Raw genomic sequence first — 25,805 nt, 5'->3', positions numbered from 1 at the left:
CGCACTATTCTCAAGCTCCACCTTCATCCGCTGCAACTTCTTTGTGCTCAGCTTTTGGAGGGCCGCCGGCGCTTTTTGGAGGCGGCGGTACACCCGTCCCCTTACTCTTCGGCGCATTATCCAGTGCCAGGCTCTTCTCCGTCTCCTCCTTGAAGTAGTCGTCCATGAAGTTATTGGTCGCATGGCGCTCTTTCTTCTTCCCTCCTCGAGGCGTGCCACCGCGCGGAGGCGCACTCGCCGGCGTTGGACTGACGATTTGAGCGGGCACGAGGAAGTCACCGCCCGTTGGTGGCGGCGCCGGAGAGCTTGCCTGTGCCGGGGTGTATCCGCCTCCGCTCTTCTCATTAAAGTCGCCGTCAAACATCGTCTCGCCGGGGGCATTGACAGGCTCGCTCAATGGAGCCGGCAACCGATGCAGCGCTCCGTATCCTAGAGTGCATCCCAAGGCTCCATCTCCGCCCCAGCTTCGGCTCGGCTGAATTGTGACTTCGCGCGAGACGTTGTACTCGTTGTTGTAGACGTATAATCGCAGGGGCCGCCCGATGAAGTCCTCCACCAGCTCGCCCAGGGCACTTTCGCCGTTTAAGGCGCCTTCTGGGCTGCCGAGGATGTAGTCGCTATAGGGTAACAGTCCGGCAATGTCGGCGGGTGAATTGGCTTGCACATCAAGGACATGCCAGACGTTGGCGGCGAGCGAGATGGGCGCGAACTGAAGAGAAAGCCCGAGCGTTGCGGTGTCTGCGGGAACGGGAATATGCATTTCTCTTATGCGTTGGCCCTATTCGACATCAGATCCTGTCCCGTTTTCGCTCCCCTGATCAAGTCTGCCCATGTAATTACCTTTGCGCTCCATAATCCAAATGTCACCGTTCCGCCGGCGCAGTTCTGCACCTCTTGCGCGAAAAGGCTTGGATCGGGATTATCCTGCACTAATCTTAGCACCAGTCTCCAGCTAGTCGCGAAGGATTTCGGCGTTTACAATTGGCCTTCCATTGATTCCAACAATGTAATCAAACCAGGGCTCAATCGGTAGCTCTAGGTTCGTGTTGCGCAGGACCTGGAAGCCGAACGAGTCGCGGTCGTGTTGACGTTGCGGGGCGTCGCCGTCTAGGCGGGACATGAAGCGGTTGAGGGCGTTGAACATGGTCGCTGGGAGTCGCCCCGCTGCTGTGCGAGGCCGATGTTCGGAGATATCAAAGTGCTGAAGCTGCGCCGGGCGATGCTGTACAACCAAGTTTGATGGGCGGACGGCGATGTCGTGGGAGGCCAAAGCTGTAGAGTTAATTGTTGATAAGAGAGAAGTGACGTCCGCCCTCACAAAGGCGAGAGCTTGGCGCAAGCTGTCCCTTGAAGTTGTCAGCCTTGCATGAGTGCCAAGGCGCTAGATGTTAAACGGGGATTAAGAGTGGAGCCGATCGGGATTAGCAATCTCAGCCTTGTGTGAAATTCACCTGCCAACCAGCGTGAAACATTCACTTCATGTTCTTTCATCAACAACCAGAATTGTGACATGAAATCCGCGCTACTCTTGTGATTCTCGGTCGAATTTGCTCTCTTTTCCTATACCGGAATTCTGACCCTTTTTATTACTCGTCTCTCGCAGAGTAAAAGAATCTCATTCTCTCATTCTACCGAACGTTTGTTCAGCGACTGGTCTTCATTGTTGCGAACGAGGCTGCAGATTCCGCATCACCAGGGTTTTCCATCGCAAACCGACAACGAATCGCTCTGTAACTACCCTCGCTTCAAAATGTCAGCCGATGATCAAGATATTGCCGATGCAATAGAGCAGCAAATCGCACGCGACATACTTGGCCCTTGGGTCGACGCGCCAACCGCCCAGCTTCTCTTGCCGCAAGCCCGTCAAATTCCTCCAGCCGCATGGGAGATTATTAAAAGGGTATTGGAGACGAATTCAGAGGCGAGGGATGATGTGACTTGCCTGACCAAATTGTTGGCGTCCGAGAGCCAGGCGGCCATTGACGCCGCTGATGCCAATGAAGCCGCGGATGTCACTGAGGACGGCGGTATCACGGAAGACGCAAAACCGTCTGGATTCTCACTAGAGCCAGCGGGGAGGCTTCCTCTAACAGACGAGTGTCACCACTACACAGGCAAGCATGAGGTTCCCTGGGACATTCAAAAGTAAGTCTCTTGCCGTTTTGAGTACAGTCGTCTCTCTGTTGCTGACTCATTATGTAGGTATTTCAGTCAAAGATACTCCATCTTCTCATACTATGATGCTGGAGTCCACATGACGGATGATGCTTGGTTCGGTGTCACACCAGAGCCGGTAGCGAAGTAAGTCTTGAGGTCCATTCTTCATTTCTCTTCCTTTACGCCGTCACTAAAACCTTTTCCAGTCAAATCGCGTTCGAGCTCGCTGAGGACTATTACGACCCTCAAAAGAACGTCCTTATTGATGCGTTTGGAGGAGCCGGGGGCAACACCATTGCGTTTGCGCTATCAGAGCGATGGGATCGCATCATCGCCATTGAGCGCGATCCTGCAACACTCGCGTGTGCCCAACACAACGCCGAGCTCTACGGCGTCGAGCCAGGTGCCGTCACCTGGGTCCTCGGCGACAGCTTTGAGTACATGGACCTCCTGGTGAACGCTCCGGAAAAGCTGCATCCCGACCTCAGGGTTGATTTGAAGTCTGCCATGGTCTTCGCCAGCCCACCTTGGGGAGGAACGGGGTACAGGACCGACGAGATCTTTGACCTCAGCACAATGCAGCCATACAACCTGCATCAGTTGCACGAAGCTTATAAGAAGATGGATCACGTACTGTTCCTGCCAAGAACGAGCGACATTCGACAGATTGCGAAACTCGCGCCGCCGGGGAAGAAGCTCGATGTCGTTCAATATTGCGTTGAAGGGGCCAGCAAGGCTATGGGCGTGTTTATTCCAGCAGAGCAATCGGGAGACTCAAGCGAATGACCTCTTTTTGTGTCTTTTCAGGAATGATGTATGAGCGTTTCAATCAGTGTATGAGCTATGACTTTCACAATATACCCGGGTTAATCTGTACATGATGATCTCACGCCGGTCTCGCCGAACTCTGTCTAATCTCCTAGTTCCCATCTCCCATTTATCATGTACAAAGAGATTGAGGTTGAGCTATCATTCTATCTCTCTACTTATTGAAGATGATTTTTTATGCCATCATTCTCCTTGATAAGGCAGATCGCTCGCAAAGACGCTGTACAGTTTCACTCGACTATTCGCACACTGTGTATAGCAGGATTTTGCAGTACTTTTCCTCCAATCACTCCGACCCGCTCAAATGAAGATCGGATTCACTTCTATTCCCAGTGCGAGATTTCAACGCCCATATAATACACGAATGAAGGTAATATCGATCCAGCATGGCCAAGGATAAGAAGAAGAATTCCGACGCCAAAAAGGCCAAAAAGGTGAGCATCAAGATTGCAGTCTCCCCTCAACTTACCCCTCCGACATTCACCCCAAGCAGGATCATGAAAGCCTCGACTAAACCTCAACTTTAGGCGGAAAAAGCAGCCAAGCAGGCCAGCAAGGGGGAGAAGAAGATCAAGAACAAGACTGCCAAGCTCGAGGGCAGTGACGCCGAGGATGTCGACCTGGACGAGGTGCTGGAGGAGTATCGCCGCCAGCAGGAGCAGTTCCTGAAGATCACGGAGACGGTCGTCGACGGCCCTCCGAAGCCTCGGGCTGCGTCCACGCTTCTGGCGTCTCCGCACGAGAGCAACAGCCTGCTTCTGTTTGGAGGCGAGTACTTTAACGGTTCGGTTGCGCATTTCTTCAATGACCTGCACATCTACAACATCAACCGTGATGAATGGCGCTGTGTGACGTCCCCCAATGCGCCTCTGCCACGGTCTGGACATGCTTGGACGAGAGCCTCCAACCCCAACTATGTGTATATGTTTGGAGGAGAATTCTCGTCTCCGAAGCAAGGCACCTTTCACCATTATTCCGACTTCTGGAGGCTGGAGCCCGCGACAAGAGAATGGACCAAGATCGAGGTCAAGGGCAAGGACAAGAGTCCGCCGGCGCGCAGTGGCCACCGGATGACTTATTGGAAGCAATACATCATCTTGTTTGGGGGCTTCCAGGACACTTCCAACCAGACAAAGTATCTGTCAGACCTGTGGATTTTCGACACAGTCAACTACATCTGGCACAGCCCTGTGCTGCCGCCCGCCCAGCTCAAGCCGGATGCTCGCTCTTCCTTTACCTTCCTGCCGTCTGAGCAGGGCGCCGTTCTTTTCGGAGGGTATTCGAGGGTCAAGGCCACGGTGCAGCTGAAGAAGAACCAAAAGGGAAATCAACACCAGGCGCAGAAGAACGTCCTCTTGCCCAAGGTTCACGAGGATTGCTTCTTCCTCAGGATGTCTTTGCCTCCGGCCGATGCAGGCCCGAACGTCGGACCCACCGTCCGATGGGAGAAGCGCAAGAAGCCTGCAAACTCGCCCAATCCCACTCGTGCCGGTGCCACGATGGCATATCACAAGGGTCGTGGCATCATGTTTGGTGGTGTGCACGACGTTGAGCAGAGCGAGGAAGGAATGGAAAGCGAGTTTTTCAACCAGCTGTTTGCGTGGAACATCGAGAGAAACAGGTTCATGCCTCTCTCCTCCCGTAAGCCACGCCAGCAGCAGAAGAAGAACGCGTCGGAGCAGCGGGTGGGAAGACGCGGCCGTGCCCAGGCGAACGAGGAGGAGCTCCTCCGACAGCTGGCGGCACTCCAAGCGGGAACCTCTTTGGAGGATGCAGACGACATTGAGCTGGAGAAGATGCTCGCCGAGCCAGAGGAGGAGGAGGAGAAGCCGGCTAGAGAGATGCCGGTGTCCATGGAGCCGCCGCATATGCGCTTCAATGCTCAGTTGACAGTCCAGAACGATGTGCTGTACATCTATGGCGGTACTTACGAGAAGGGGGACCGTGAGTTTACCTTTGACGATCTATATGCGATTGATCTGGTCAAGTTGGATGGGTACAAGGAGATCTTTAGCAGGCCCGTTGAAGACTGGATTGTAAGTATCTTGATGTTCCTTTTGCCCTTTTGAGCTCGTCGTTACGAGTGGGATGATGAGCTAACAAGCTATGCAGGAGTCCGAAGATGAGGATGAAGATGATGAGGACGAAGAAGACGAAGATGAAGACGAGGAAGAGGAGGATGAGGACTACCAAGAACCGGAGCAGCTTCACACGGCAAGCAAGCGCAAGAAGAAGCAAGACGAAGTATCCGAGGTGTCTTCTGAGGCACCGCCCACGCCCTCGACTACATCGGAAGAGGATGAGAGCGAGACAGCTGCCACGTCGGTCGACGATGGTCTGCCACACCCAAGGGTAAGTGATATCTTTAACTTTTTCCTCCTCCCTTCTTTCATTCTACGCCCGTCAATATACCTGCTCGCGTTGGCAAGCAAATTCGCTCTAACGATCTGGAAACAAAATAGCCATTTGAGTCACGCCGCGAATTCTTTGTCCGCACCTCCGCCGAATGGCAGGAGATTCTCATGACGAACCTCCGCTGGAAGAACATCCAGCCGGAGACGCTGGCCATCAAGGAGATCAAGGCCAAGGCGTTTGAGCTCAGCGAGGAGAAGTGGTGGGACTGCCGCGAGGAGATTACGGCGCTGGAGGAGGAGCAGGAGGCGGCGGGCATCCAGGAGGTTGTGAGCCTTGCGGAGAGGGGCGATGCGGGTGCTGTGGGGGGTGCGAGGAGGAGGTGAGGCGTCACTGCTCTGCGTGGGTTAAGCCAGTCTGTTTTACTCCGTTGTTGTGTTGGTTGTGATTAGGAGGAGGTGTAGGGAAAGGAAGTATCTGGATGTTTTTGGATGAGGATGAGGAATGAGCACGGCACTTTGTAGCAGTGTTTTGTTGAACCGATATGAATTTGCTCAGTTCTATGTAAGGTACACATGGAAGCGGCGAGGTCTTTCAGCCTATGGATCTTTATCCCAACCATTCACATTCATCCCAATCCCAATCCCATACCTACTCAATGACCACCCTTCTATCCCCATCCCACACCCGATGATGAACACATGCAAACACAGCCTCCCCCTCCATCAACCAACGAAATACATCAACACCAAGACGCCTCACCTCCCACCGCGCAACTCCCCCTCAACCACCCCCTCCGCATCCCACACCGCCCTCTTCCCCTTCATCCACAGGACCAAGCCCGCGATCCATCCAACGAGTCAATTCGGCTGCTTGGCCATGGGCGGATACGCCTTGCCGTCCCGCTCGACCTTGGGCTCGCAGGTGCACCAGCTGTCCTCGGGGACGGAGTCGAGCACGGAGGGGATGTGCTTGCCGCAGCCCCACCAGGTTTGTTTTTCTGTTTATGATTTTGCGTCAGTGAAATGAAGTAGATGGGAAGATTTTTTTCTTTCTATGGTTTGTGTGAATTGTGTGTATGTGTGTGTATGTGTGTGTGTGTGTTGAGATGTGTTGCTATATGCCGAGCTGGGATGATCGGATCAGTAAAGGGCTGTGCGGGGGACAGGCTTACTGCAGGTGCTGCAAACTGCGCTTCGACACATGATTTATTTGTGTATTCTTTAGACTCTAAACTTTCGAAGGTGAGAAATATTTAGACGACTAAAAATTGTAATTTTCAGGGGGATATATCTTGAGAAAAATATAATTACAGATGAGGGTACAGAAGTGAAGAGGAAGTGGAACAAGTCGTCTAGATAAAGCCGCTTCGAATTCGAGCGGCAAAAAAAACATAAAAGGTGGTCGCCGGGCCGGCAAGCGTCAAGGTGACCAAAATCGGCGACGCCCCGCCCCGCCCGGGCAAGATACAAAGTGACTTTTGCCGGGGAAAACGGCGACCATGATTTGGGTTAACTGTGGAAATTCGCCGAAGATGCCATTCAAGATGTCATTCTAGAAAATCATCTCACGGAACTGTCGTATGATAAGAGGTCACTGAGAATGGTGAACGGTAATTGGATGAAGAATAGATATGAATATCTTAATAGCTAGGTATGTACCTACTGTGAATGAAGATATGTTCCCTCCTTTACTGCTATGGAAGAAATGCCTACCATTGCAGATTCCCTCCAAACATACACTCCCCCGATCCAACCGTCGCGTCTGATGTCATTGCAATCCAAAAGCGTAATCTCAGTCTTACCCATCTCTTTGCTTGGAACGCCTCCAAAAGAAACTGTAACCGAGAGCCTTCCATTTCACCCGTTCCGTTCCAATAAGTCCCCGAGGGCCGCTATACCGATGACCGATAACCGAGTGTCCGAACCCCTAGAAGGCCAACCCCCAAACTCGCAAGCTGTTCAGGCACGATTCAAGACGTTGCCTCCGTCGTTTGCTGCTGCTGCTGCTGCTGCTTCTTGGCCACTTCGCTCTCCACTATAGACCGAATGAGGTTCACCGCCACCTCCTGCCCTTGCTTGATCACAGCTTCAGAGCCATCGGCCGGCACGTGAAGGAAGATGACTTTCCTCTCCTTGCCCTGCTTATGACAGGACGCCAGACTTGAGTAGTAGATAAAATCGCACAGGTAGCGTCCAGCGTCGTCAGAGATGCGGAGGTCCAGGTCGCCCTAACTCGATACGTCAGCTCAACCGCAGCTTCAAGCAGAGCCCGCCAATTGGTGTGGCGGGCTGTCATCATTCACATCATCCTTACCGGTGTATGCTGCTGCCACCTCTCCCAGATATCCCGAATGTCCAAGTCCGTCCGCAGCTCATCGGGAAGGCCATGCCAAACCCACTCTTCGTCCCGCTTCCCTTCCAGCTCATCTAGGTGCTTGCCGTCCACATCGCGAGCCTTGTATCCGGTACGATGTCCTCGGCTCTCGATCTGGTACATGAGCCGCGGGCCGGCCATGCCAATGTGGATGACGACGTCAATCTTGCGGTCCTGATACGTCTCCCCCCAGAACGATGGCACCGTCTCCCTTACGACCTTGTAGCTGACTCGGAGGGGTTCGGGGTGCACCAGGATGCGCACGGGCGGGATGTCGACGGCATGTCGCGAGTTTGGGTCCTTGGCTCTCCGCGGCGGGAGGTATTCCGGGAGGCCTTTGGCGATTTCCCACGAGGGATTGATGGGATATTCTGACCGGAAGGGCTGTGAATTGTTAAGAGTTAGCCCCTATGCGGCTGCGTATAAGGGGATGAAGCGGCGCGGGGACAAACCTGGAATCCAGTGACCAGCACTGTCAGCTCGTCATTCACCTGAGAACCCATGGAGCAAGATACTGAGTATATCCAGAAAAAAAAGGTATCGCAACGTCGAGTTCGTGTGTATGGAGGAATCGGTAAAGGTCTGAGAACGACTCCAATGCCCAAGCTCGGGGTACATATACCTCTAGATCAGGCAATGAATGGCACGAGTAAGCAGCCGAAATATGTCACCTTCGAGCAAGTACAAGAGCTGATGATGCTCAGCCGGTAAGCCACAGAGAAGCTTGGGAAAGCACTAGAGCCGCCCCAAGGCAACTTTATATCCGGGTAAGCGACGTAAGCAGAAGAGCATGCATGCCCTCGGCGTCTTGGTAATGAATGGGCAATGCTCCGTTATGTCCTGGTTGTTATCAGGTCAATCAAGTAGCACGAAGATGGCAAGACAAACAAGTTCCTCAGGGCCACTCACATTCCCAGTCTAGGAGTAATACTACTAGGTACCTAGTAGTAGGTAGGAGGTAGATGCAGGAAGCAAGCATACAAGCACATCTGTTGGTGCCCTGTCGCGCTTGTTTACCCTGAATCTTTCCGAGGTGCGGGGGAGGTGGATAGATAGACACTACTAGTGATAGTTGGGGGGTTAAAGCTTTCGGATCCGTGCCCGCAGCCAGCCTAACACCAGAGCGGAAAAAATGATGATATTGAATCAGACCAACTTTGCAGGGTTTGGGAGATTCCCATCTTTGGGTGATTAATCAACACGGAGCCTCCATTTACCTAAGTAGTAGCTACAGTATGTGAGATCTTGACGATTGACTACCCTAAAGCTATGACAAGGCTGGATGCTAATCTTAGGTGGTAGTACATAGGTAGGTTCAAGTGAACATTTCAATTGATGATACCTAGTTGAGGACTACATGCTGTACTGTAGAAGCGCTGTCTGTCTGTACCGATTCGTATTCCTTGTATGATAGCAGCGGGGGATCGCGGGGTAGATTCTGCTTCGGGCGCATCTCAACCTTCATTCTACTCAATTGGTACTTGTCCTCTGCTGCTTCGCCCGGCGGAGATGCCATGTAGGTACATGTAAAATTCAAGTCGTACCTGCCTTGCCTTGTGCTACAAACTCCGAAGCAGTAAGCCGTATCTCGGGTTCGTCTAATACCGGAAGGTGGCAGCGTCACATTGGGACGGCGTGGGGTTCTTGCCAAGGTTGACATGACCACGATACAAAGCAAGCTATCGGGAGAAGGTGCGCTCTCGTGCAATTGCCTAAATTGATGCGCATGAGTGCTGGCCTCACGTGAGTGAATCAATCAGCATCAATGTCATGAAACTCAATGCATTTCCTGGGCTCAGAATACTAACTCAAACTCTGCCTCTCACAAACCTCAACTCCAAACCATCACCTTGATACAAGATACAAGTTGTGCGCACTTCTCCAAGATTTGTACGAGTATTGGCCCCATACCAGCCTGCATTGCTGCTGCATCACCAACTCACACACTGCCAGGTAGCTGCTCGATAAGACGCTGACCAACAGAGTCTGCATCTCCCTCTCGGCCGCTTCCCTCTTGTTTCGTCCACCATCCGGATCCAACAGACCCAAAGCGGGCATCCAAGCGGGCTTGCGGCATCCGAAGGATAAAAGGCCAACAACATTGGTCTTACACGCAGCCTTACTCTCGACTTCAAGCGACCCTCCATCACTCCCGCATTAGTGGCGTGTGATTGATTACCTGTACGTTGCCACCCAGCTCTGCAGAGTTGGCAGCTTCGATTGGAGACACGACAGCCGCCAACTGGGCTGTAGCTTTTGATAGCATCTGGAAACAGGGAATTGAGTCTGCTGGTACGAGCGTCAGGCAATGATAGTGTGCCCATCTTTGCAGGCTGTATAACAAAACAACATCGTCGTCTCTTCGGGGCCAGAGCTATATGCAGACCTTATAGCCGAACCACTGAGCATGAGAGTCATCATAGTTGGAGCAGGCATTGCGGGCCTTTCGCTTGCCATTGCCCTCGGCCAGGCTGGACACCAAATCACAATCCTGGACGCTGCTCCTCAACTTGCCGAACTGGGTGCGGGCGTCCAAATGACACCCCAAGCAATCAGATATCTCTTCAAGTGGGGTCTCAAGGATGACTTGCTCTCGGAGTCCATCATCCCGGAAAACCTGTATGTGAGGGATGGGCAAAGCGGCGACCTACTGGGAACTGTCCTGGTCAAGGATATGGAAGTTCAGTATGGCGCCCCTTACATCGTCGTTCATCGCGCCGTCTTGCACGCCATATTGCATCGTCATGCCGTCCGAGCTGGGGCGCAAGTGCTGCTGGACAGTGGCGTTGTCGAGTATGACTTTGCCAACGGAGCGGTCCAGCTCCGAAACGGCAATTGGCTGACGGCGGACCTCGTCGTCGCTGCTGATGGTGCGTATTGTTCGGATGGGAAGGCCACTTCATATCGATCAGCTACGCGGCATACTTACTGTTACCGTGCTTCTTAGGTATCAACTCCCTCGCCCGATCTAAGCTTCTGGGCTCCAAAGATCCCGGAAGCCAGCCCACTGGGTGGGCTGCTTTTCGTATGACGGCCGAGGTTTCCAAACTTAGGGCGGACCCAGCTGTCGCGAGCCTGATAGACCTCCAATCTCGCAGCTCCAACTGGTGGATTGCTCCGCATCTATCATGCATGACATACTTGATCAAAGATGCGACTCTGCTAAATATTGTCCTCTCTCACCGAGACGATATCTGTACCAAAGACTTCAACCCCAGTGAATACAATAAGACGGTCCGGAATCTATTTCAAGACTTTGAGCCCCGGTAGGTATAGTTCCAGCTTCGATGAGATACGACGTGGCCCAATTGCTAACGGAGCTGTTGGCAGAGTTCAGCGTATCCTAGATCTTTCGCGTCCACAAATTGCCAACTACCCTGTGTATGCCGTGCCGCCGTTGCCCTCCTGGGCTCACGAGTCGGGTCGATTTGTGCTCATAGGCGACGCTGCTCATGCCATGGCCTTCTACATGTCCATGGGCGTGAGCATAGCCGTCGAAGATGCAGCTGCACTTGTGGCAGTGCTAGACTTGGCTTGCCCCCCTGACAACGACCCAAGTTTCGCCCGAGAAGGAAGCAAAGAGGTCGCCTCCAAGCTCAAGCACGCGCTGCATATCTTTGAACTAGTGAGGAAGCCCAGGGTAGAGGCTGTCCAGGAGGCCAGTTTACACGGCGGCGATTCCTCCCATACATCAGATGAGATCGAACGCAGTGTTCTCTATGAGGCTCTTGGTCATTCCCACGAGGCGCAAGTTTGGCCCCCGGAAAGTGATACCAGTAGGGGCAACTTCATTCGCAAGAGTACGCAAAGGGGTCAACGGCTTGGACCAGGAGGCATCATTGACAAGGGAACAAGAGACTGGTGCTATGATTATGACGCCGTCGGGGCCATTGAGAAGGCTTACAAGTCATCCTCAATTGCAGGACAAGCTTGAAGCCTGACGTGAGGATCCGGCTAGATGTGAGACGCAGCCTGCGCCATCATCTCACCTTGCCCTAGAAACGGAAGCTCCGTCGAAATCAACAAGAAGAATCTTTCGCGGTTTCGCACCTTCGCAGAAATCGTCGTTAGTCACAGTGCTGCGGATAGCCTTTCTGCGTTCTTTTAGAGATGGGATCTAACCTGCTGGGGAAGCCCCGCAGGTGCGGAACTGCCACGTGGGGGTTGCAATCTCGAATCGTCTCCTACCTCGGATCGATCCCGCTTTTGTCATCGATATAAGAACACATTGCGGCTTCATTGGGTCAAGGACAGACCGTTAATCAGCGCTCTATTAACCTGACGTGCGACTACGCTTCAACAGCAAGAGTTTATTCTTCTGAGCTACATCACATCACCGTTGCTTCCAGAGAACCGACAACATGGGATCTCAACCAGACTACAGCCTTCCGCCACAAGAGGTTTCCTTCTCGGGCTTCTTGTTTGACATGGATGGGACCATTATCGACTCTACTCCAGCTGTTGTCAAGCATTGGCAGACGTAACGACCCCCCTCAAGTCCTCTGAACCAGACACTCTCCAAGATAGTTTGGGTGTGCTAACGAGAGATCCCAAAGAGTCGGTGAAGAAATCGGTGTCGCCCCAGAAGTCATCCTGGAGACGTCTCATGGCCGCCGGAGTATAGACATCTTGAAGATCCTTGCACCTGAAAAGGCCAATTGGGAATGTGAGTCGTGGTAGACTTCCGTGTCATCTGATGACTCGTTGCCATCGAGGTCATCGGGGGGGCGCAATGTGGCTTTTCGTATCATGCCGACGCCTTCCCATTCTGTCGCTGAGGCCTCCTCACACAGACTGAAATTCTTTCCTTTGACATCTCACAAAGCCTCCATTTTCCCCAGGAGGATCGGGACTAACTGTGCACCCACAGATGTCACGAAAATGGAGGCTGAGCTCCCGAAGCGGTACGCCGACGACGTGGTGGAGATCCCCGGCGCCCGCTCGCTCCTCTCCTCCATCATCTCTGTTTCCTTCCCCTGGGCCATCGTCACGTCTGGCACCCAGCCCCTGGTCAGGGGCTGGCTGGAGCGGCTGTCTCTTGGCACTCCGGAGCATCTCGTTTCCGCGGAGTCTGTCGAGAACGGCAAACCCGATCCGACCTGCTACCTCATCGGCCTCGAGAAGCTCGGGCTGCAGGACAAGGCCGGGGAGGTCCTTGTTCTCGAGGACAGCCCAGCAGGCATCAAGGCTGGAAAAGCGGCCGGGTGCAAGGTCCTGGGACTGGTAACGAGCCACACTGTGGAACAGGTCGTGGCGGCCGAGCCAGACTGGGTGGTCAAGGACCTCGAGAGCGTGAGGGTGGTGAGACAGGCGGACGGGAAGATGACGCTTGAGCTGTCCAACGCGTTGCGCTTCTGATTTGGAATTTCGCAAAGGTGGAAGCATGTGCCGGGGTTCAGGGAGGATGAAAGATACTCTAGAGGGCAACTTTGGGTCAAATCCAGATACAGATACACAGCGCGGCATACTATTACTGCAGCATTAATGGAAGCTTATAGACGCATTTAGCATTCCGGGGCAAACAAGCCCTTTATGAGGGCAATCGAGAAGAATTGGAAAAAAGGGAGAGAGAATCAAGCACTAACATAGGTCTCGGCAGATACGTTGCGCGTAGTATTCACATCAGCCCTTCAGTACCTTGTGTAGATGAAGATAAAGATGTCTCACCTTTTCTTCTTCCTCTCCCAGATGTCTCGTGTTCCTGCCAAGCGAGCTCTTCTGGCTCTCTCTGCTGTCCTCTCCCCGATCCCTCCCGGTGCTCGACACATCATGAGATCGGTAATGTCTCAGAGAGCTGCATCCCTCACACTCAGTGCCTCCCCCGCCCCCCCCCCTTCTTCTTTCCCGCCTTTAGCTTCTTGTGGCTCTTGTGATAGTCTGTTGTCGGAACTGTTCGGTTCCTTCTTCTGCAGAGCTAGAGAAAGGACAAATGCAGTACCTTGTGAGGTGAAACACTCTCTACTGGTCATCATGTTCCGGGAGCAAAAGGGGGGAGGGCCGAGGGCCGTTCTCTTCCCAAGGAGAGTCCTTGGCAACCACCAGTCATTGCCAATTTCGGCGGTCTCTTTTCCTTCCTTCCTTTCTTCCTCTTCTTCTTCTTCTTCAATAAAGGATCCCAGTGCCTTGGTAGTGTGTTATGAACTCGGTTCACAGCATAGACAACTCGCATGCGGTGTTACTGCTGCTAACAAGGAGTTTACCTCCTCACTCGCGAGCTCTCTCTCCCCCTCCCCCCTTGCAACACGCTGCGTAACAATCAGGACGAGCTTTCCGTGCAGCCGCTCCCGTGGCTCGTCCCGTGAACCGGTGAAGGCAAGGATGAAAGCACTTGAGCAGAGACTTGCACCACTTTCGTACCTTTGATTCACGCTCTTAGTACTCGCGGCGTTGTGAAAGGTTCCGGCGCAAAAAAAAGGGGGGAAGGGGGTGGATCAAGTAAGTTCTCCATGACTAGAAGGATCTGTGTCACTTGGGGGAGATGCTGGTTGCAATGCGTCCGGCTTCCTCCGTACAGGCGGTGCTACTACTATCATGCATTGACACCAGGGCTACTGCGAATTCGCGTGTCCTCGAGCTTCTGTGCTGCGTACCGACGCCTCGGACGGGGGAACTTTGACGCCCGATTGCCATTCGAGTAGCATCTGTGGTGTGCCAGGTCATGGATGAGCTTTCTCTGCCCTCCCCTCCCTCCACTCTCCACTCTGTTTCCCGTGTATGTACGCCTCAGCAAGAGGAGGATCCGGTTGTTTCCCTCTCCAGGTGTGGCAACCCCTCTTGGAGGTCCCAGCTTGGCATGATCTTGCCTGCCTCTCCTCAACGGACGAATACGGTGGCTTGAGTGGTACAGTTGGTGCCCTGAGATGAGCAAAGGAAATATCACCACAGCATTAGCGACACCCTCACATGGGCATCCCTTGTGGGCTGGCTGAGTCGAGTGAGGCGGGATGTGCCAGGTACATGGGAGAACCTTGCCTCGTGAGGCGAGACGAGAGCGGTTCGTCATACCGTGGCGCCTCAGATATCGCTTTCACGATGCAGTCTTCGATGTCATAGATCAGGCGAGCCAAGGTGATGCAGACACACACCTTGTAGCAGTACTTTGTCCGGGTGCCGGATGAAGAACTCTCCGCTCGTCGGGAGGCGACGATCCTCCAGACAGGCACAAGCACAAGGGTAGTTTGTAGTGATGACCATTAGATCCGTCAGGCCCCATGGATCTCCAGTGACACGCATGTCGATCCTTTGCTTTCTCCGTCGCACGAGGCGCCTGTGCTCCGTAATGTCCTGAAATTCCATGCAAGGTCCCGTGCGAGGCGAGACTGAGCGCACGCCCGGGCTCGTCGTCTGTCGTCAGCTACCCTGCAGAATTCGGGAAAAGCAGAAACACACCACCAGCACCACGATATACCACGAGTAGCAGTGGTCATAGTATGCTAATGAGCCAAGCAGGAAACCCCGTGCCGAAAATGCCGTGCCTCTATACGCACTTCCCCATTGATATGCCACAAGAGGCAGCAGGCTGCATGGAAACCCGCTTTCGCTTCTGGATCACTGCAACCTCCTCGAGCTTACGCCCAAGGTTTCCTGCAGCTGCCGCCGCCTGTTGCGGTGGTTGGCCCTCGTTTGCCAGCGCCTGCATCGCGACACATGGACGGAGCCCACTTGTAGGGGGCGAAAGGGCCACTGTGAAGTGGTTCTAACCCTCCCTTCTGGCACCTCTGCGAGCCCCGGTTCTCGAGGCTGATGCCGGTGCTGGTTACTTCGTCCTTTGCAGCTGAAGGCGACATTCCCATAGGGTGACACGGTCCTTTCTTGGCCGCAACTTGCCGCCCGAAACCCCTCGGAGGCTTTTCCCCGCCTTGGAAAATGCCTAACATCCAGATCCGTTCTGCGGAGTGCCTGGCCTTGCAACGCCAGAAACAAGAAGGCGCAAAGACGAGGGACATCTTGGCGGAGGAGAGGGGGGATCGAGTATCGCAAGACTGGCGCAACTCGTCCTCGAAACGCAAGTCTGCGAACCCGCGTTTCTTGATCAATCGCCCTCACCGGTAGGACAGCCAACCGGCGAATTCTTCCCTATGGCATATCACCACTTCGCACCTGGCACACAATGGGCAGATTCGCCGAGCCGAAGAAAGAAAAGCCCTCGCTCAGATGCCACCGTACAGTACCAGCACTCATACATGATAGCATCCCCGCACTCAGGAGTTGCCGGGCGTGCTCTTCCAGACAGGGGCCTCATCGTAGCTGCTTAGGATCGGGGAACCAACCAAGCCTGAACAGGCTCATGGCAATATAGAGCACACGTGGGATGAGCGCTGCTGGGCGTATCCCAATGGAACTGTGCATCGACACTAAGCTAGACCGGATGGGCGGGCACAGCCGCTTCAGCGCGTCTCGTCAGGCTCGCAAGTTCTGCTGCTCCATGAGGTAACTGCCGTCTGGTTGGCATTGCACGGACTGCTTCACAGGCCGAAGCCATCGTCGCCGCAGGAGAGCTTGCCAACCTGCGCATGTCCGGCCTCGCACGCATCGATCCAGAGCGCGAATGGCGAGCACACGTCCGCTGCCCCGTGCGTGCAATCTCGCACATTGTGGCAAAGACGCAGCTGAGATCGAAACAAGACATGGCTCCACGACTCGGCGTGGGCTAGAACCATGCAGAGCATCTTGATTCTGTCTCCTTGCACCATCCATCGCGCTATGGTATTTTTGCCATGTGGGAGCCAAAAAAGAATTTGTCGGGAAGCAACGTGAGTGGCCGAGATGCGAGATTGTATCTCGTGGGCTAGTCAGTTCTGACAACATGCCCCCTTGCTCCATGGCCTTAGTTTGTAGCCGTAGCACTCGAATGCCGCGCCCTTGGCCAGAAAAAGATGCATATCTCGAAGGTTTCGAGAGGCTTGAAGTAAATCCGCCGAACTGCTTGCGCCACTTCCCACTTGCAGTAGCAAACCCCTGAGTCCCTCGCAGGGCTTGCGCAAAGCTAGGCGATTGCGGCAATTTTTGGTGCCTACGCTGGAAATGTCCGGCTGTGTGGCTTGCAATCCGCCGATGAGGACAGATTTGAAGACTCCGGGCGCAGATACAACTTGCATCCGTGCATGTTCTTGCTGCGCTATGGCGATGATGGCCTTTCCTTTTTTCTTCCTGCGTGGTTTGCGACGGCGGTCTGTGTTGGGGGGGTAGCATGCGGACAAGTCCGGTGTGTCCAGGGAGGCACGGCATAGCACTGCGTTTAAGCGCTGCCCATGAGCGCCCGTCATCTCCGAGCGGCATGCGCCGGAAAGCCGTGCAAAAGGCCAGCAAGATGCGCTCCACGCAACAAAAGCCTCCATTGCAGCTCAGACAATGTCCGAGCAGATCGACCAAGCACAAGGTTCGTCCCGCGGCGAGGCTTGCCAGTCAATTGCTGGCTGGTTTCCAACGCTCAGGCTCGAGCTGTGGCTGCTCAGGATGGCAACGAGCACCAATTGCAAGTCTCGATCGAGTGTTGAGCAGACAGGGATTGCGGTTCCTTTTGCACGTGGCGGCCGGGACCCCCAAGTCGACACTAATCTCCCCGTCCCTGGCTGCGGGGACTTGAGGTTGGCTGGCGTCTCCTCACGCCCCCCTTGCGTCCAGACCGACACGCCCCCTCGTTGGACGGATTCCAGAACCAGCGTGCACTCCGCTGCCTCTGTCTGCGTCCTCGAAATCGTCGATGAGAAACACCGAATACAACGACCAGGCCGCCAAGCGTGGCCCTTGGCGTTCTTTGCAAAGGCTGGAACCCCTGAGTTCTCTTTGCAAAGGCCAGAACCTGTCAGTTTCATATCGGTAGGTATCTGACTTCCCCTAATTGGCAGTGCAGGAAAGGCCCAAAAGAACTTGCAACGGCATTCGCGTATGTGTGGTCGAGCATGTAATATCCGAAGATGTATGTACAAGCTCGGCCTGCCACTCTTATGCCCCGCATCCTTCTCCCTCTCGCTCGCCGTGGGAGTGGGCTGTCATAGACGAGGGAACGCGTATTATGCTCGACAGATACAAATCTCGACAAAGTGAGAGGTTTCCGCTGCTTGGCTGCTTCGCGCTGTAGTCTGGGCTTGTTTGAGAACCCCGTAGCATTTCCGCAGGTCCGGATTGCAAAGTCCAATTCGGGCCATCTGCATTCTCACGCCACTTGAAGCTGACGGGGGGGGGATGTTCCCGACCACGGTACGAAGCAGAGCTGTTCGTCATGATCTCCGCCCATTCTCGCCAGAAGAGCCCAGCCCTTTGTTGCGGTTTGCACTTACTCGCACGCTGCCCCATCCAAATGTGAATGCGCCCAACCCGCTGACAAGAAGCTGCAGAAGTGGAACGGCGAGAATACTACATACCTTTATCAGTTCACTGCACTGTATGCTGCTTATATGACAGCACGTGCCCCCCAAGAAGGCATCCCACTCTGCTGTCGCTTTCCAGTATAGGGTAGCTGCTGGCCCCCTCTTGCTACCCTCGAATGCATCTGTCCATTGCCCCGAGACTAGAGGAGAAAAGAGCCGACTTAAGCGATGTAAAGTCAGCCTCTTTTCGTCAGCCTTCGGGGAATTCCCTGCACATCGATATTCAGAGAACCAGGCAAGCCTCCTGTGGGCGACGACAACCTCAGATCCGCACCTTGCTATCAGCTGTCTCGACGTACCCAAGCCATACTCTCATACACGCCGTTGTCTCACTTCGCTATTCAACAGTCTAAAGGGTCTCTTCCTTGCCGAGAAGAAGCAAGGAATAGCACCACTATTGGTGAACTCGAACTCCCATCTGGGACATATAAATCGACGCTGGGCTGATATCAAGTAAGCGTTATCATCTCATCATCAGAGGGAGAATAGAAGGGTCCCCATCCTTGTCCTGTTTGAGTGATCCAGATCTTCAAGGCAGGGATGGACCAGACCGAAAGCCGGGATGTTCAGCTGGCGAGAGGTGCTAAATTCTTCTGCCTGGCGAGTAGATCTGGGAAGCTCGTCCCGCCCGCCTCCCCCCACATGACACTGCTCTCGGCCCTGTTGCTCCAGCCGAAGGCCAGTACTCAGTGATCGAGGCCTATACTCATTGGCAGCGGGGCTGGTCTTTCGAACTCTTGGACAAGACCCGGGTGGCCTATGGTAGCATCAAAGACGGCCTACGCCCCGCGGGCTCGGCTGCCTTACTATCCCTTGCAATGCAGTTCTCCCCGTACAGTTGTCCAATAAATCGACGCCGCTGCTTGGAGTACGCCAGCGCAAAGCCGGATCGGTCCAGTGGGTGTGTGGTATTTGCTTTAGGAGATTCGACAAGCACTTCCGGCACTAAACAGGAACTTGGGTGGGTGTCGTGTCACGCCCAGGACGCAAAAAGACACCATTTCGGGCTTGGTCGATTTTCTCTTTTCGCTCCCTCCCGCACCCGACACCTCGGCGCCCATTGGTACGAATGCACACCACCTGAGCAAGGGACGAGGTTATTGCAACCTGGGAGCCTGAAGCCTGCCAGTCTCTCATATCCAATCTTGTGATGCCCGATCTGGCAGCGAGGCTGAGAAACTTCAAAATACTAGTCGCATCTCGTCTCCAATTGGTTGTACTGTAAGCGATCTGACCCTTGTCCGCAGGATGGCAGACATTCTTGTAATCAGCTTCGGCATGTTCAAACAGGGAAACTCTCCAAAATGGTTCCCAATCTCACGACTCATACTATTTTTCCACCGCGGAGAGGAAACTCCTGCCATGATGCGAAAGCGATCCTGAAATTGGAGGTATCCGGTGCTTCGTGGCCGCCGTGGGCGTGCGCGTACGGACAACCGTGCTTGAGGCCTCATGTTGAATCTTTACATGCCAAGCACGGGCAGTTAGCGTGGGCCACTCGGAACTTGTCGCATGTCTAAAGCTGCAGCTAGCCTTGAGATGGACCGGCGTTCCAGAGCACTGGGCCTGGCCTCGTCGAAAGCGAGGAGTTGGGAGGCAAATTGGGGCGCGGCTGCAGTTCTGGCTTCCTGGGCCACGACACATGAGCAGCCTGCCCTGCCGACAGACTCCTCCAGCTGGCATTGAGTTTCTCTGTGTTTCCTGTGAGTATTCTCGTCGAGGGATGAGGCGCCCCGACAACCCGAACGTTTTTGGCCCCCCACTTTCCGTCGAAAAAGTGAGTGGTGACAGGAGCTGGGTGTTCCCGTCTCTGCTCGAAATGATCAAAGTTGTGCCCGCGCCGATATGTCGAAGGGCAGAACTGTTTGTTATCCATGGCCCCTGAGCGTCTGTATCTGTGATATCCTGCCTGCTTAAAATTATCGATGTTCATTCTTGTGAGCCGACTTCTTGCCTTCCGTGCCATCAGACAGCCAATACTCACCGGAGGCCCGCTACTATGCTTTCTTAGGCAGCGGCTGAACCGGTGGTGGCCTGATGTGCGGGAAGCGCTGATGGCACACGCAACGCTGTACTGGGGCGGAATCCGTCGCACAGAATAATACCACAGCCGCTGCAAGCAAATGAGCCGTGCTGTATGTGACCCGAACAAGGAAAGAAGCCGCAGCCTCCTCGCAGAATGTCTCGCCCAGCAGCGCAACGCACCTCGAGGGAGTGCAGATAGAGGCTTGAGAGGTAACCAGCTGCCAGCAGCACCATGGATCCAGGGTCGCTTGTCCACTGAGAAGCCAGGCTTGGTCGATCGGCACCCCAACTGCCCTTCTCGACCATAGCAAAAAGCACATCCAGATCTCTGGGTCGAGACCGCTCACCTCGGCACCGCCGCCGCTGCCGCTCCAGATTTTCTTTTTCCTCCAAGCCCCCCTCGCCCTGCTTAAGCTCGGCTCTCAGTGTAACAGCGGCCGGGTAGATGTGGCCATTAGCGCCCCATCACTTCCAGGCACTCGGGACCAGCATGCTTGTAAGGCTGACGGCAATGAGTCTTGTCTCATCCACACGATGATGATTTGCCTTGGGAACGAAGGATTCATTTTCTCAAATTGGCACGACAGGTTCGTTGTATGGTGCCGTGGCCGTGTCCTTGGAAGAGAGCCACGCCTCGATAATTGCGAGCCTGTCCGAGGAATCTTGGTCGCCGACCTAGGAAACCTGGCGTACTTGGTGATACTGGAGAGATTGCAAAATAGGAAGTACCACCTACCGCTTCACTTTAATTGAACAGACCCACGCTTGTAAGACTCGTGAGCAGCCTGTATGCGTCGTCTCCCTGAGCGGTAGCGCTGCCTTTGAAAGATATACAGCTGTAAAAGGCAGCACCATTGACCTGACTGTGACGTGGAGTACAGGCCCGAACACCGGGATGCTGATCGTGCATGATCCAGCCGTCTGCTGGGAAAACTGGAGATACGGAAGTGGTGCCAGCTGGGGCCCGTCCACAAGACCCGAGAGGCGGCAATGTGAGAAGTCAACCGCAGAATGGAGTCTCACAACATGCCCTGTGAGGTGAGACATGCTGCTCGGAGTCGTGCACCGCCATTCCTTGCCGCCCCTATCTTTGGCACTGAGACACGGGTGATAGCGGTTCTGAGCTGAAGAGGATAGGCTGTGGGCTGCAATGGCCAGTCTTGCTCTTGGTCTGAGTGCCGTGTCACGATTGCAAACGATACAATGCGGATCAACGTCTAAGCTCCAATGAAGCATGGGGGCGTCCCGGCAGTAAACTGACGCTCTGCCGCTAGGTTGAGATCAGCTAGGGGTGGCGCTTCGTCGTAGTTGACGGGCTGTCCTTTCTCAGCTGAAAGAACGCCAATGTGTAAATGAGGCAGCCTTACTGGTTTCAGTTAGTTTTCTTTTGGCGTTGAATACGGCGTGAAAGCATCGTAGGACAATGCGGAGTGCTGGTGGTACGAGTGTTGCGCCGTCAGGCACGAACAGTACAACTGCGAACAATTTTGTCAACAGGAAATTACGGCGAGGCTGTCCCCTGGACGTATTCTTGGTATGCATTTCCAGACTCCGACGCTTCCTTTGAGTGATTGAACGGAGTGTGACTTCGCGGCTGGAAGTGAAGAACTCGTATACCCAAGCCTTGGCAGGAAACGGTACCGTTCTGACGCCGACGGGACTAAAGTCGACTATGTATGCCATGACGCTAGACTTCGTGGCGTCTTCCGTCGTCCACCGTCTGGCCGTGCGGTGTCTGATGATGGTTGAAGTCTTCTGCTTGGCCGCTATAACACAGGACGGGCGAACTCTTGGTGGCAGAATAACATGAGGGGCTGAAGCGCTTTGCTCCAGAGATTGCTTCCTTTCAACAGCATTTGTGGTGACTGGCAAGTCTGGGTAGTGAACCTTGGCCAAACAACGAATCAGCATGGCAAATCAGCGCGCCGAATAAGCGAAATAGGTTGGTGAAAGTCACGTCACCCAGCTTTGGCTTAGCCTGGCTCGCCTGAGCTCTGCGACTGGGGTAAACTGCAAGGATGAAGGACTGACAGGCCCTTGATGAGGTGTGCGATGGACCCGAAAGAGGCAAAGCTCCGCGACGGACGGAGCCTCGGAACGGTGGGGATGCTCCGAGAGCCCGATCCAACCTCTTCTGGCAAAGGCTGTGACTGCCAGAGACGAGTGGTGGGTGGCCTAGATAGGGGAGCATGGTTGTGCCACGAGGTGGAAATTCCGCATTTTGGTGGGTGCTCAACTGCACCGGAGGGCATCGTGAGAGTTCCGTCCTAGCCATGTGCCCAGGTAGGTCGAACATCCAAGGAGTATAACGACTGCTCATACCTGGCAGGCGAGGCAGGCTGCTGTGCAACCGTGGTAGCATTGATTGTCGTCATTTAGGGAAGAATACAGGCACCTTGAGGCCTAGGATTTCGTTAGCAAGGAAATGACGGCTCCGCGGTGGACATGAGCACCTCAGCTCTAAACATGCTGTCCGTTGAACTCGCTCCTCGGCCTCTTGGTTGTGATATCCTGTATTTCATACCTCATAGCACCATCCGCGTAGACCCCTTTCTGACTCTGGCCGCCACCCGCCCAGCTCTTTTAGGCTCTGCAACCGTCTTGGTGGCTAAAGTCGAGCCGGCAGGGGGGGTGTAGCGCCGTGGAAGCAAAGTCGGGATACCATGCCCAGTTACTGGCGCTTCTCTGGCGCGTGGCAAGCTGGCTGGGAGAAAGCACGCAGGACACAGACAGTTGGTACAGAGTTACCACAGCTGCCTCGCTTTTGCCGAGCGGGATGGGTTGTGGGCATCGTATGCATAAGCCTTGGGCTTGATGCTGCGGGAGAGCAGCAAGTCGATGGGCAACAGGGTGGGCGCAATAATAGCGGGCAAAATGGACACGGCAGGCAAGACGAGGACAGAAGAAGGCGGCTGGGCCGGCCCGGGTCAAGGACTGCCGGTCTCAATCAGGTGGGCTAAATTCGCTTGGATCTGAGCACGCAGTGGTACGGCGAGTCGCACATGAAGGTAGGTCGCTTGTCGTACGAAATGCTGCATTGAGGATGAGCTTGGAAGGTCATGACGGCCTAAGGGAAATTGCTCGAGAATGAATGAGTAGGACAAATAAGGCCTGGAAGCGACTGATAGCCGGATCACGATACACCAAAGAGAAAGTCATTTCGCTGCGGCGGTAAGTACTCGTCATGGGGAAAATACTCATAGGTAGGTAGTACCTGCCTTTGATTGAGTGCTCCGTTAAGCGCACTCAACTTCACATTACCTTACTTTGGCAGGTACTACCTAAGGTATTTTAGTAGGTAGGTACTACCCAATCAGCCAGGATTAGTTGACAGGCAGGCAGAAAGGCAGGAGGCCACAGCAGGAAGGAGCACTCTCGTCTGAACGCTTCAACTTCCACGTCAGTGCCGCCTCGCTGTACCGACTCCTCACGTCTCCAGCACAAAACAAGGCACTCATCAAACAAAAACACCACCCCGCCAGCACTCCGAGATTCGTACCGGCTGCAGAGCCTTCTGCTGCTTAGCTCCCTGACCTGATGGATGGTTCGTCTCATCAATCCCATCTGCTTCTGTCCTAGGTCCAGACGCTGTGCAGCCTGCCGCCTGCGGTGTCCAATGACAGTGTGCGCTGCCCTGGGACCTACCGACGGCCAGGATGGACTGGGACAAGGCCTGCTGCACCACAGCACGCGAGCTGCAGTGCCCGAATGCCTCTGGGGGAGACGCTGGGAGGGCTGGGCGCTTCGGCGGTGCTGCCGGTGGATCTGACACCAGTTTGGCACCCTGAGGTTGCCTTGCCAGGCCCAGAATCTCCGTGTGGACACACCGTCGCATGCTTCCAACGGGTAAACGCTACGCATCAACGGTCCGTCTGCCCGGCTGCGCTGTCCTGCTGGAGAGAGGCTCGTCGGAGAAGCCTGCCTGGCTGTGAAGGAGGCCGATAATACCATGGATTCAACTCACGGTGGCACACTGCGTTTTCGACCTGCGGGTGATTGACGTCTGTATCACCTCACTAGATTAAGCAAGATACCTAACTGATTGGCAGGGCAATCGATCCCTGCGACAATTGGATTGGGCTGGCATTCAGCTGCTGCTATCAGTACGTGTTAGTTTGCCTGCATACCAGCGACTTGAACACGTAATATAGGGCATGGACAAACACAGGTTGCACCTCCCTCTAACACCGGCTTTGTCGTCGTCCTCCCTGATCATGAAGGCGCAAACAAGCAAAGGGCTCGGCGCCGGGCGAGATTGTCATGTCATGTCATCACGACGGACCGCGTTTGGACCCTCGACATCCTCCTTGGCTACCGCGAAATGGCACGCGGCATCCCGCCGCAATCCCTCCAGACATCAAGCCGGATCCTGAAGCTGGAGCTGGAGCTGGAGCTCATGGCAAGATGCTCGCACACGCCCCCCCCCCCTCCGTCCATCTGCCAGGGTGGCCGTCGGTTTCTTCCCCAGTCCCGCATTGGGTCTGGTGCACAGACGAAGAACGACTCGCAGACTCGCATCGACCACGACGACACAACTCTGGCGTGGCGGCAGCGAGCCTCTGCATCTACGAGCGGTCCAGCCCAGTCTTTGGAACACAAGAGCGACTTGCTGTCGCATGCGACCGCACACGGCTGGACAAGTCCACGCCGTGTATGAGGAACGGGGAACCAGCAGCGCTAGCCGTGGCTAGCTGGGCACTGGGATCTCCTGGTTCTGGGCCCGGGTCTCTGGGTAGCTCCAGGCTGTGGCTCTAGCCTCTTAACCTGCAAAGGCTGTGGCTGCGAGCGCTCTGAGCGCCAAATCTGCACAGGCGCAAGTCCGGCCCACCCAGCAGGTGCAGCTGATGCGCTGCCGCACCCCCGTCGCTGATTGCTGCAGCGTCTGGCCGCCCTGGCGTGGCCCTGCAAGTGTGGCCCTGGAGTGGCAGGGCTCGGAGCCAGGGGTTTCGGTGCTGTGATCCCTGCCCCCGCGCACTGGCCACTGACCGGGGGCGATGCCCTCACTCGCTCGCTCGCTCGCTCACGCTCACGCACGCAGACGCAGTACCGAGTACGGAGCAGCCCATGCAGCACCAAATCCGCCACAGATGCGCGGGCGGGTCGACAACACCACTACCGAGTTAGAGATGTGTGCTTGCACCAAGGGCCTCTGCCTCTGCCTCTAGCGAGTACTTGTATCTACCTCCGCCCCTCCGAATCTGCTCCCGGATCTTGTCCCTCAAATGTTTCTGCCCGCTTGCCCCTACGACCCCGAATACCCTTGACAAGGTTCAAGCCAAAGAGCAGCCTCGAGACGACGTGAAGGAAAAAGAAAGGCAGTTGTCTCAAGTCACCCCTTCTCCTCCTTCTCCTTCTCCTCCTCCTTTCTGTCCCTGTTCTATTCTTCCTTTTTATCGACGTCGTCATCGTCATCGCTGCTATTGAGACCTCACCATTGATTCCTCTCCTGAGATTACTCCTTGAGCTTCCCTTGCTATCGGTAACAACCTGCCGTTATAAGGACCACACAGCCGCTACTTGCCATCGAATTCCTCGATTTCAATTAAGTCGGGCATCTCGGCAATCTGCCACTAACACATCGGATTCCTTGCTCATTGAGAACCAGTACGGGATATTGGCTTCGCAAGTCTCCGGTTGGTGTGTAGCAACCATAGCCAAACATACAGCGCCTGTTCTTGCCTCCGAACAACAGGAATC

At 54.7% G+C, this 25,805-nt stretch overlaps 6 protein-coding genes across 6 annotated transcripts; 4 read left to right on the top strand and 2 right to left on the bottom strand.

Moving 5' to 3' along the window:
• Nucleotides 1–10: 10 nt before the first annotated feature.
• On the bottom strand, nucleotides 11–1,144 carry TRIREDRAFT_105692 (uncharacterized protein; the record flags this gene model as incomplete). Its single annotated transcript, XM_006963696.1, has 3 exons — nucleotides 11–778; nucleotides 841–924; nucleotides 980–1,144. The coding sequence occupies 3 exons, from the start codon at nucleotides 1,142–1,144 to the stop codon at nucleotides 11–13; spliced, it is 1,017 nt and encodes a 338-aa protein (XP_006963758.1).
• A 912-nt stretch (nucleotides 1,145–2,056) lies between these two features.
• TRIREDRAFT_58971 (uncharacterized protein) lies at nucleotides 2,057–2,943 on the top strand (the record flags this gene model as incomplete). The annotated part of the gene is made up of 3 exons (XM_006963904.1): nucleotides 2,057–2,145; nucleotides 2,203–2,301; nucleotides 2,364–2,943. Coding segments are annotated over 3 exons (768 nt in total), but the record flags the coding sequence as incomplete, so codon positions are not given.
• Nucleotides 2,944–3,512: 569 nt separating this feature from the next.
• On the top strand, nucleotides 3,513–5,723 carry TRIREDRAFT_58541 (galactose oxidase; the record flags this gene model as incomplete). Its single annotated transcript, XM_006963903.1, has 3 exons — nucleotides 3,513–5,025; nucleotides 5,090–5,337; nucleotides 5,448–5,723. Coding segments are annotated over 3 exons (2,037 nt in total), but the record flags the coding sequence as incomplete, so codon positions are not given.
• Nucleotides 5,724–5,889: 166 nt separating this feature from the next.
• On the bottom strand, nucleotides 5,890–8,216 carry TRIREDRAFT_76571 (uncharacterized protein; the record flags this gene model as incomplete). The annotated part of the gene is made up of 5 exons (XM_006963695.1): nucleotides 5,890–6,337; nucleotides 6,512–6,531; nucleotides 7,317–7,567; nucleotides 7,654–8,097; nucleotides 8,166–8,216. 5 exons carry the CDS (start codon nucleotides 8,214–8,216, stop codon nucleotides 6,198–6,200), a joined length of 906 nt encoding a protein of 301 aa, XP_006963757.1. The 3' UTR covers nucleotides 5,890–6,197.
• A 1,898-nt stretch (nucleotides 8,217–10,114) lies between these two features.
• Nucleotides 10,115–11,239, top strand: TRIREDRAFT_59095 (uncharacterized protein; the record flags this gene model as incomplete). The annotated part of the gene is made up of 3 exons (XM_006963902.1): nucleotides 10,115–10,583; nucleotides 10,661–10,979; nucleotides 11,044–11,239. Coding segments are annotated over 3 exons (984 nt in total), but the record flags the coding sequence as incomplete, so codon positions are not given.
• An 835-nt stretch (nucleotides 11,240–12,074) lies between these two features.
• On the top strand, nucleotides 12,075–13,071 carry TRIREDRAFT_58790 (uncharacterized protein; the record flags this gene model as incomplete). The annotated part of the gene is made up of 3 exons (XM_006963901.1): nucleotides 12,075–12,193; nucleotides 12,270–12,379; nucleotides 12,584–13,071. 3 exons carry the CDS (start codon nucleotides 12,075–12,077, stop codon nucleotides 13,069–13,071), a joined length of 717 nt encoding a protein of 238 aa, XP_006963963.1.
• Nucleotides 13,072–25,805: the final 12,734 nt, after the last annotated feature.

Source organism: Trichoderma reesei (assembly GCF_000167675.1).
Source record: "Trichoderma reesei QM6a unplaced genomic scaffold TRIREscaffold_5, whole genome shotgun sequence".
Taxonomy (NCBI): domain Eukaryota; kingdom Fungi; phylum Ascomycota; class Sordariomycetes; order Hypocreales; family Hypocreaceae; genus Trichoderma; species Trichoderma reesei.
Note: the sequence above shows the minus strand (reverse complement) of the source record. Positions and strands in the feature narration are given on the sequence as shown.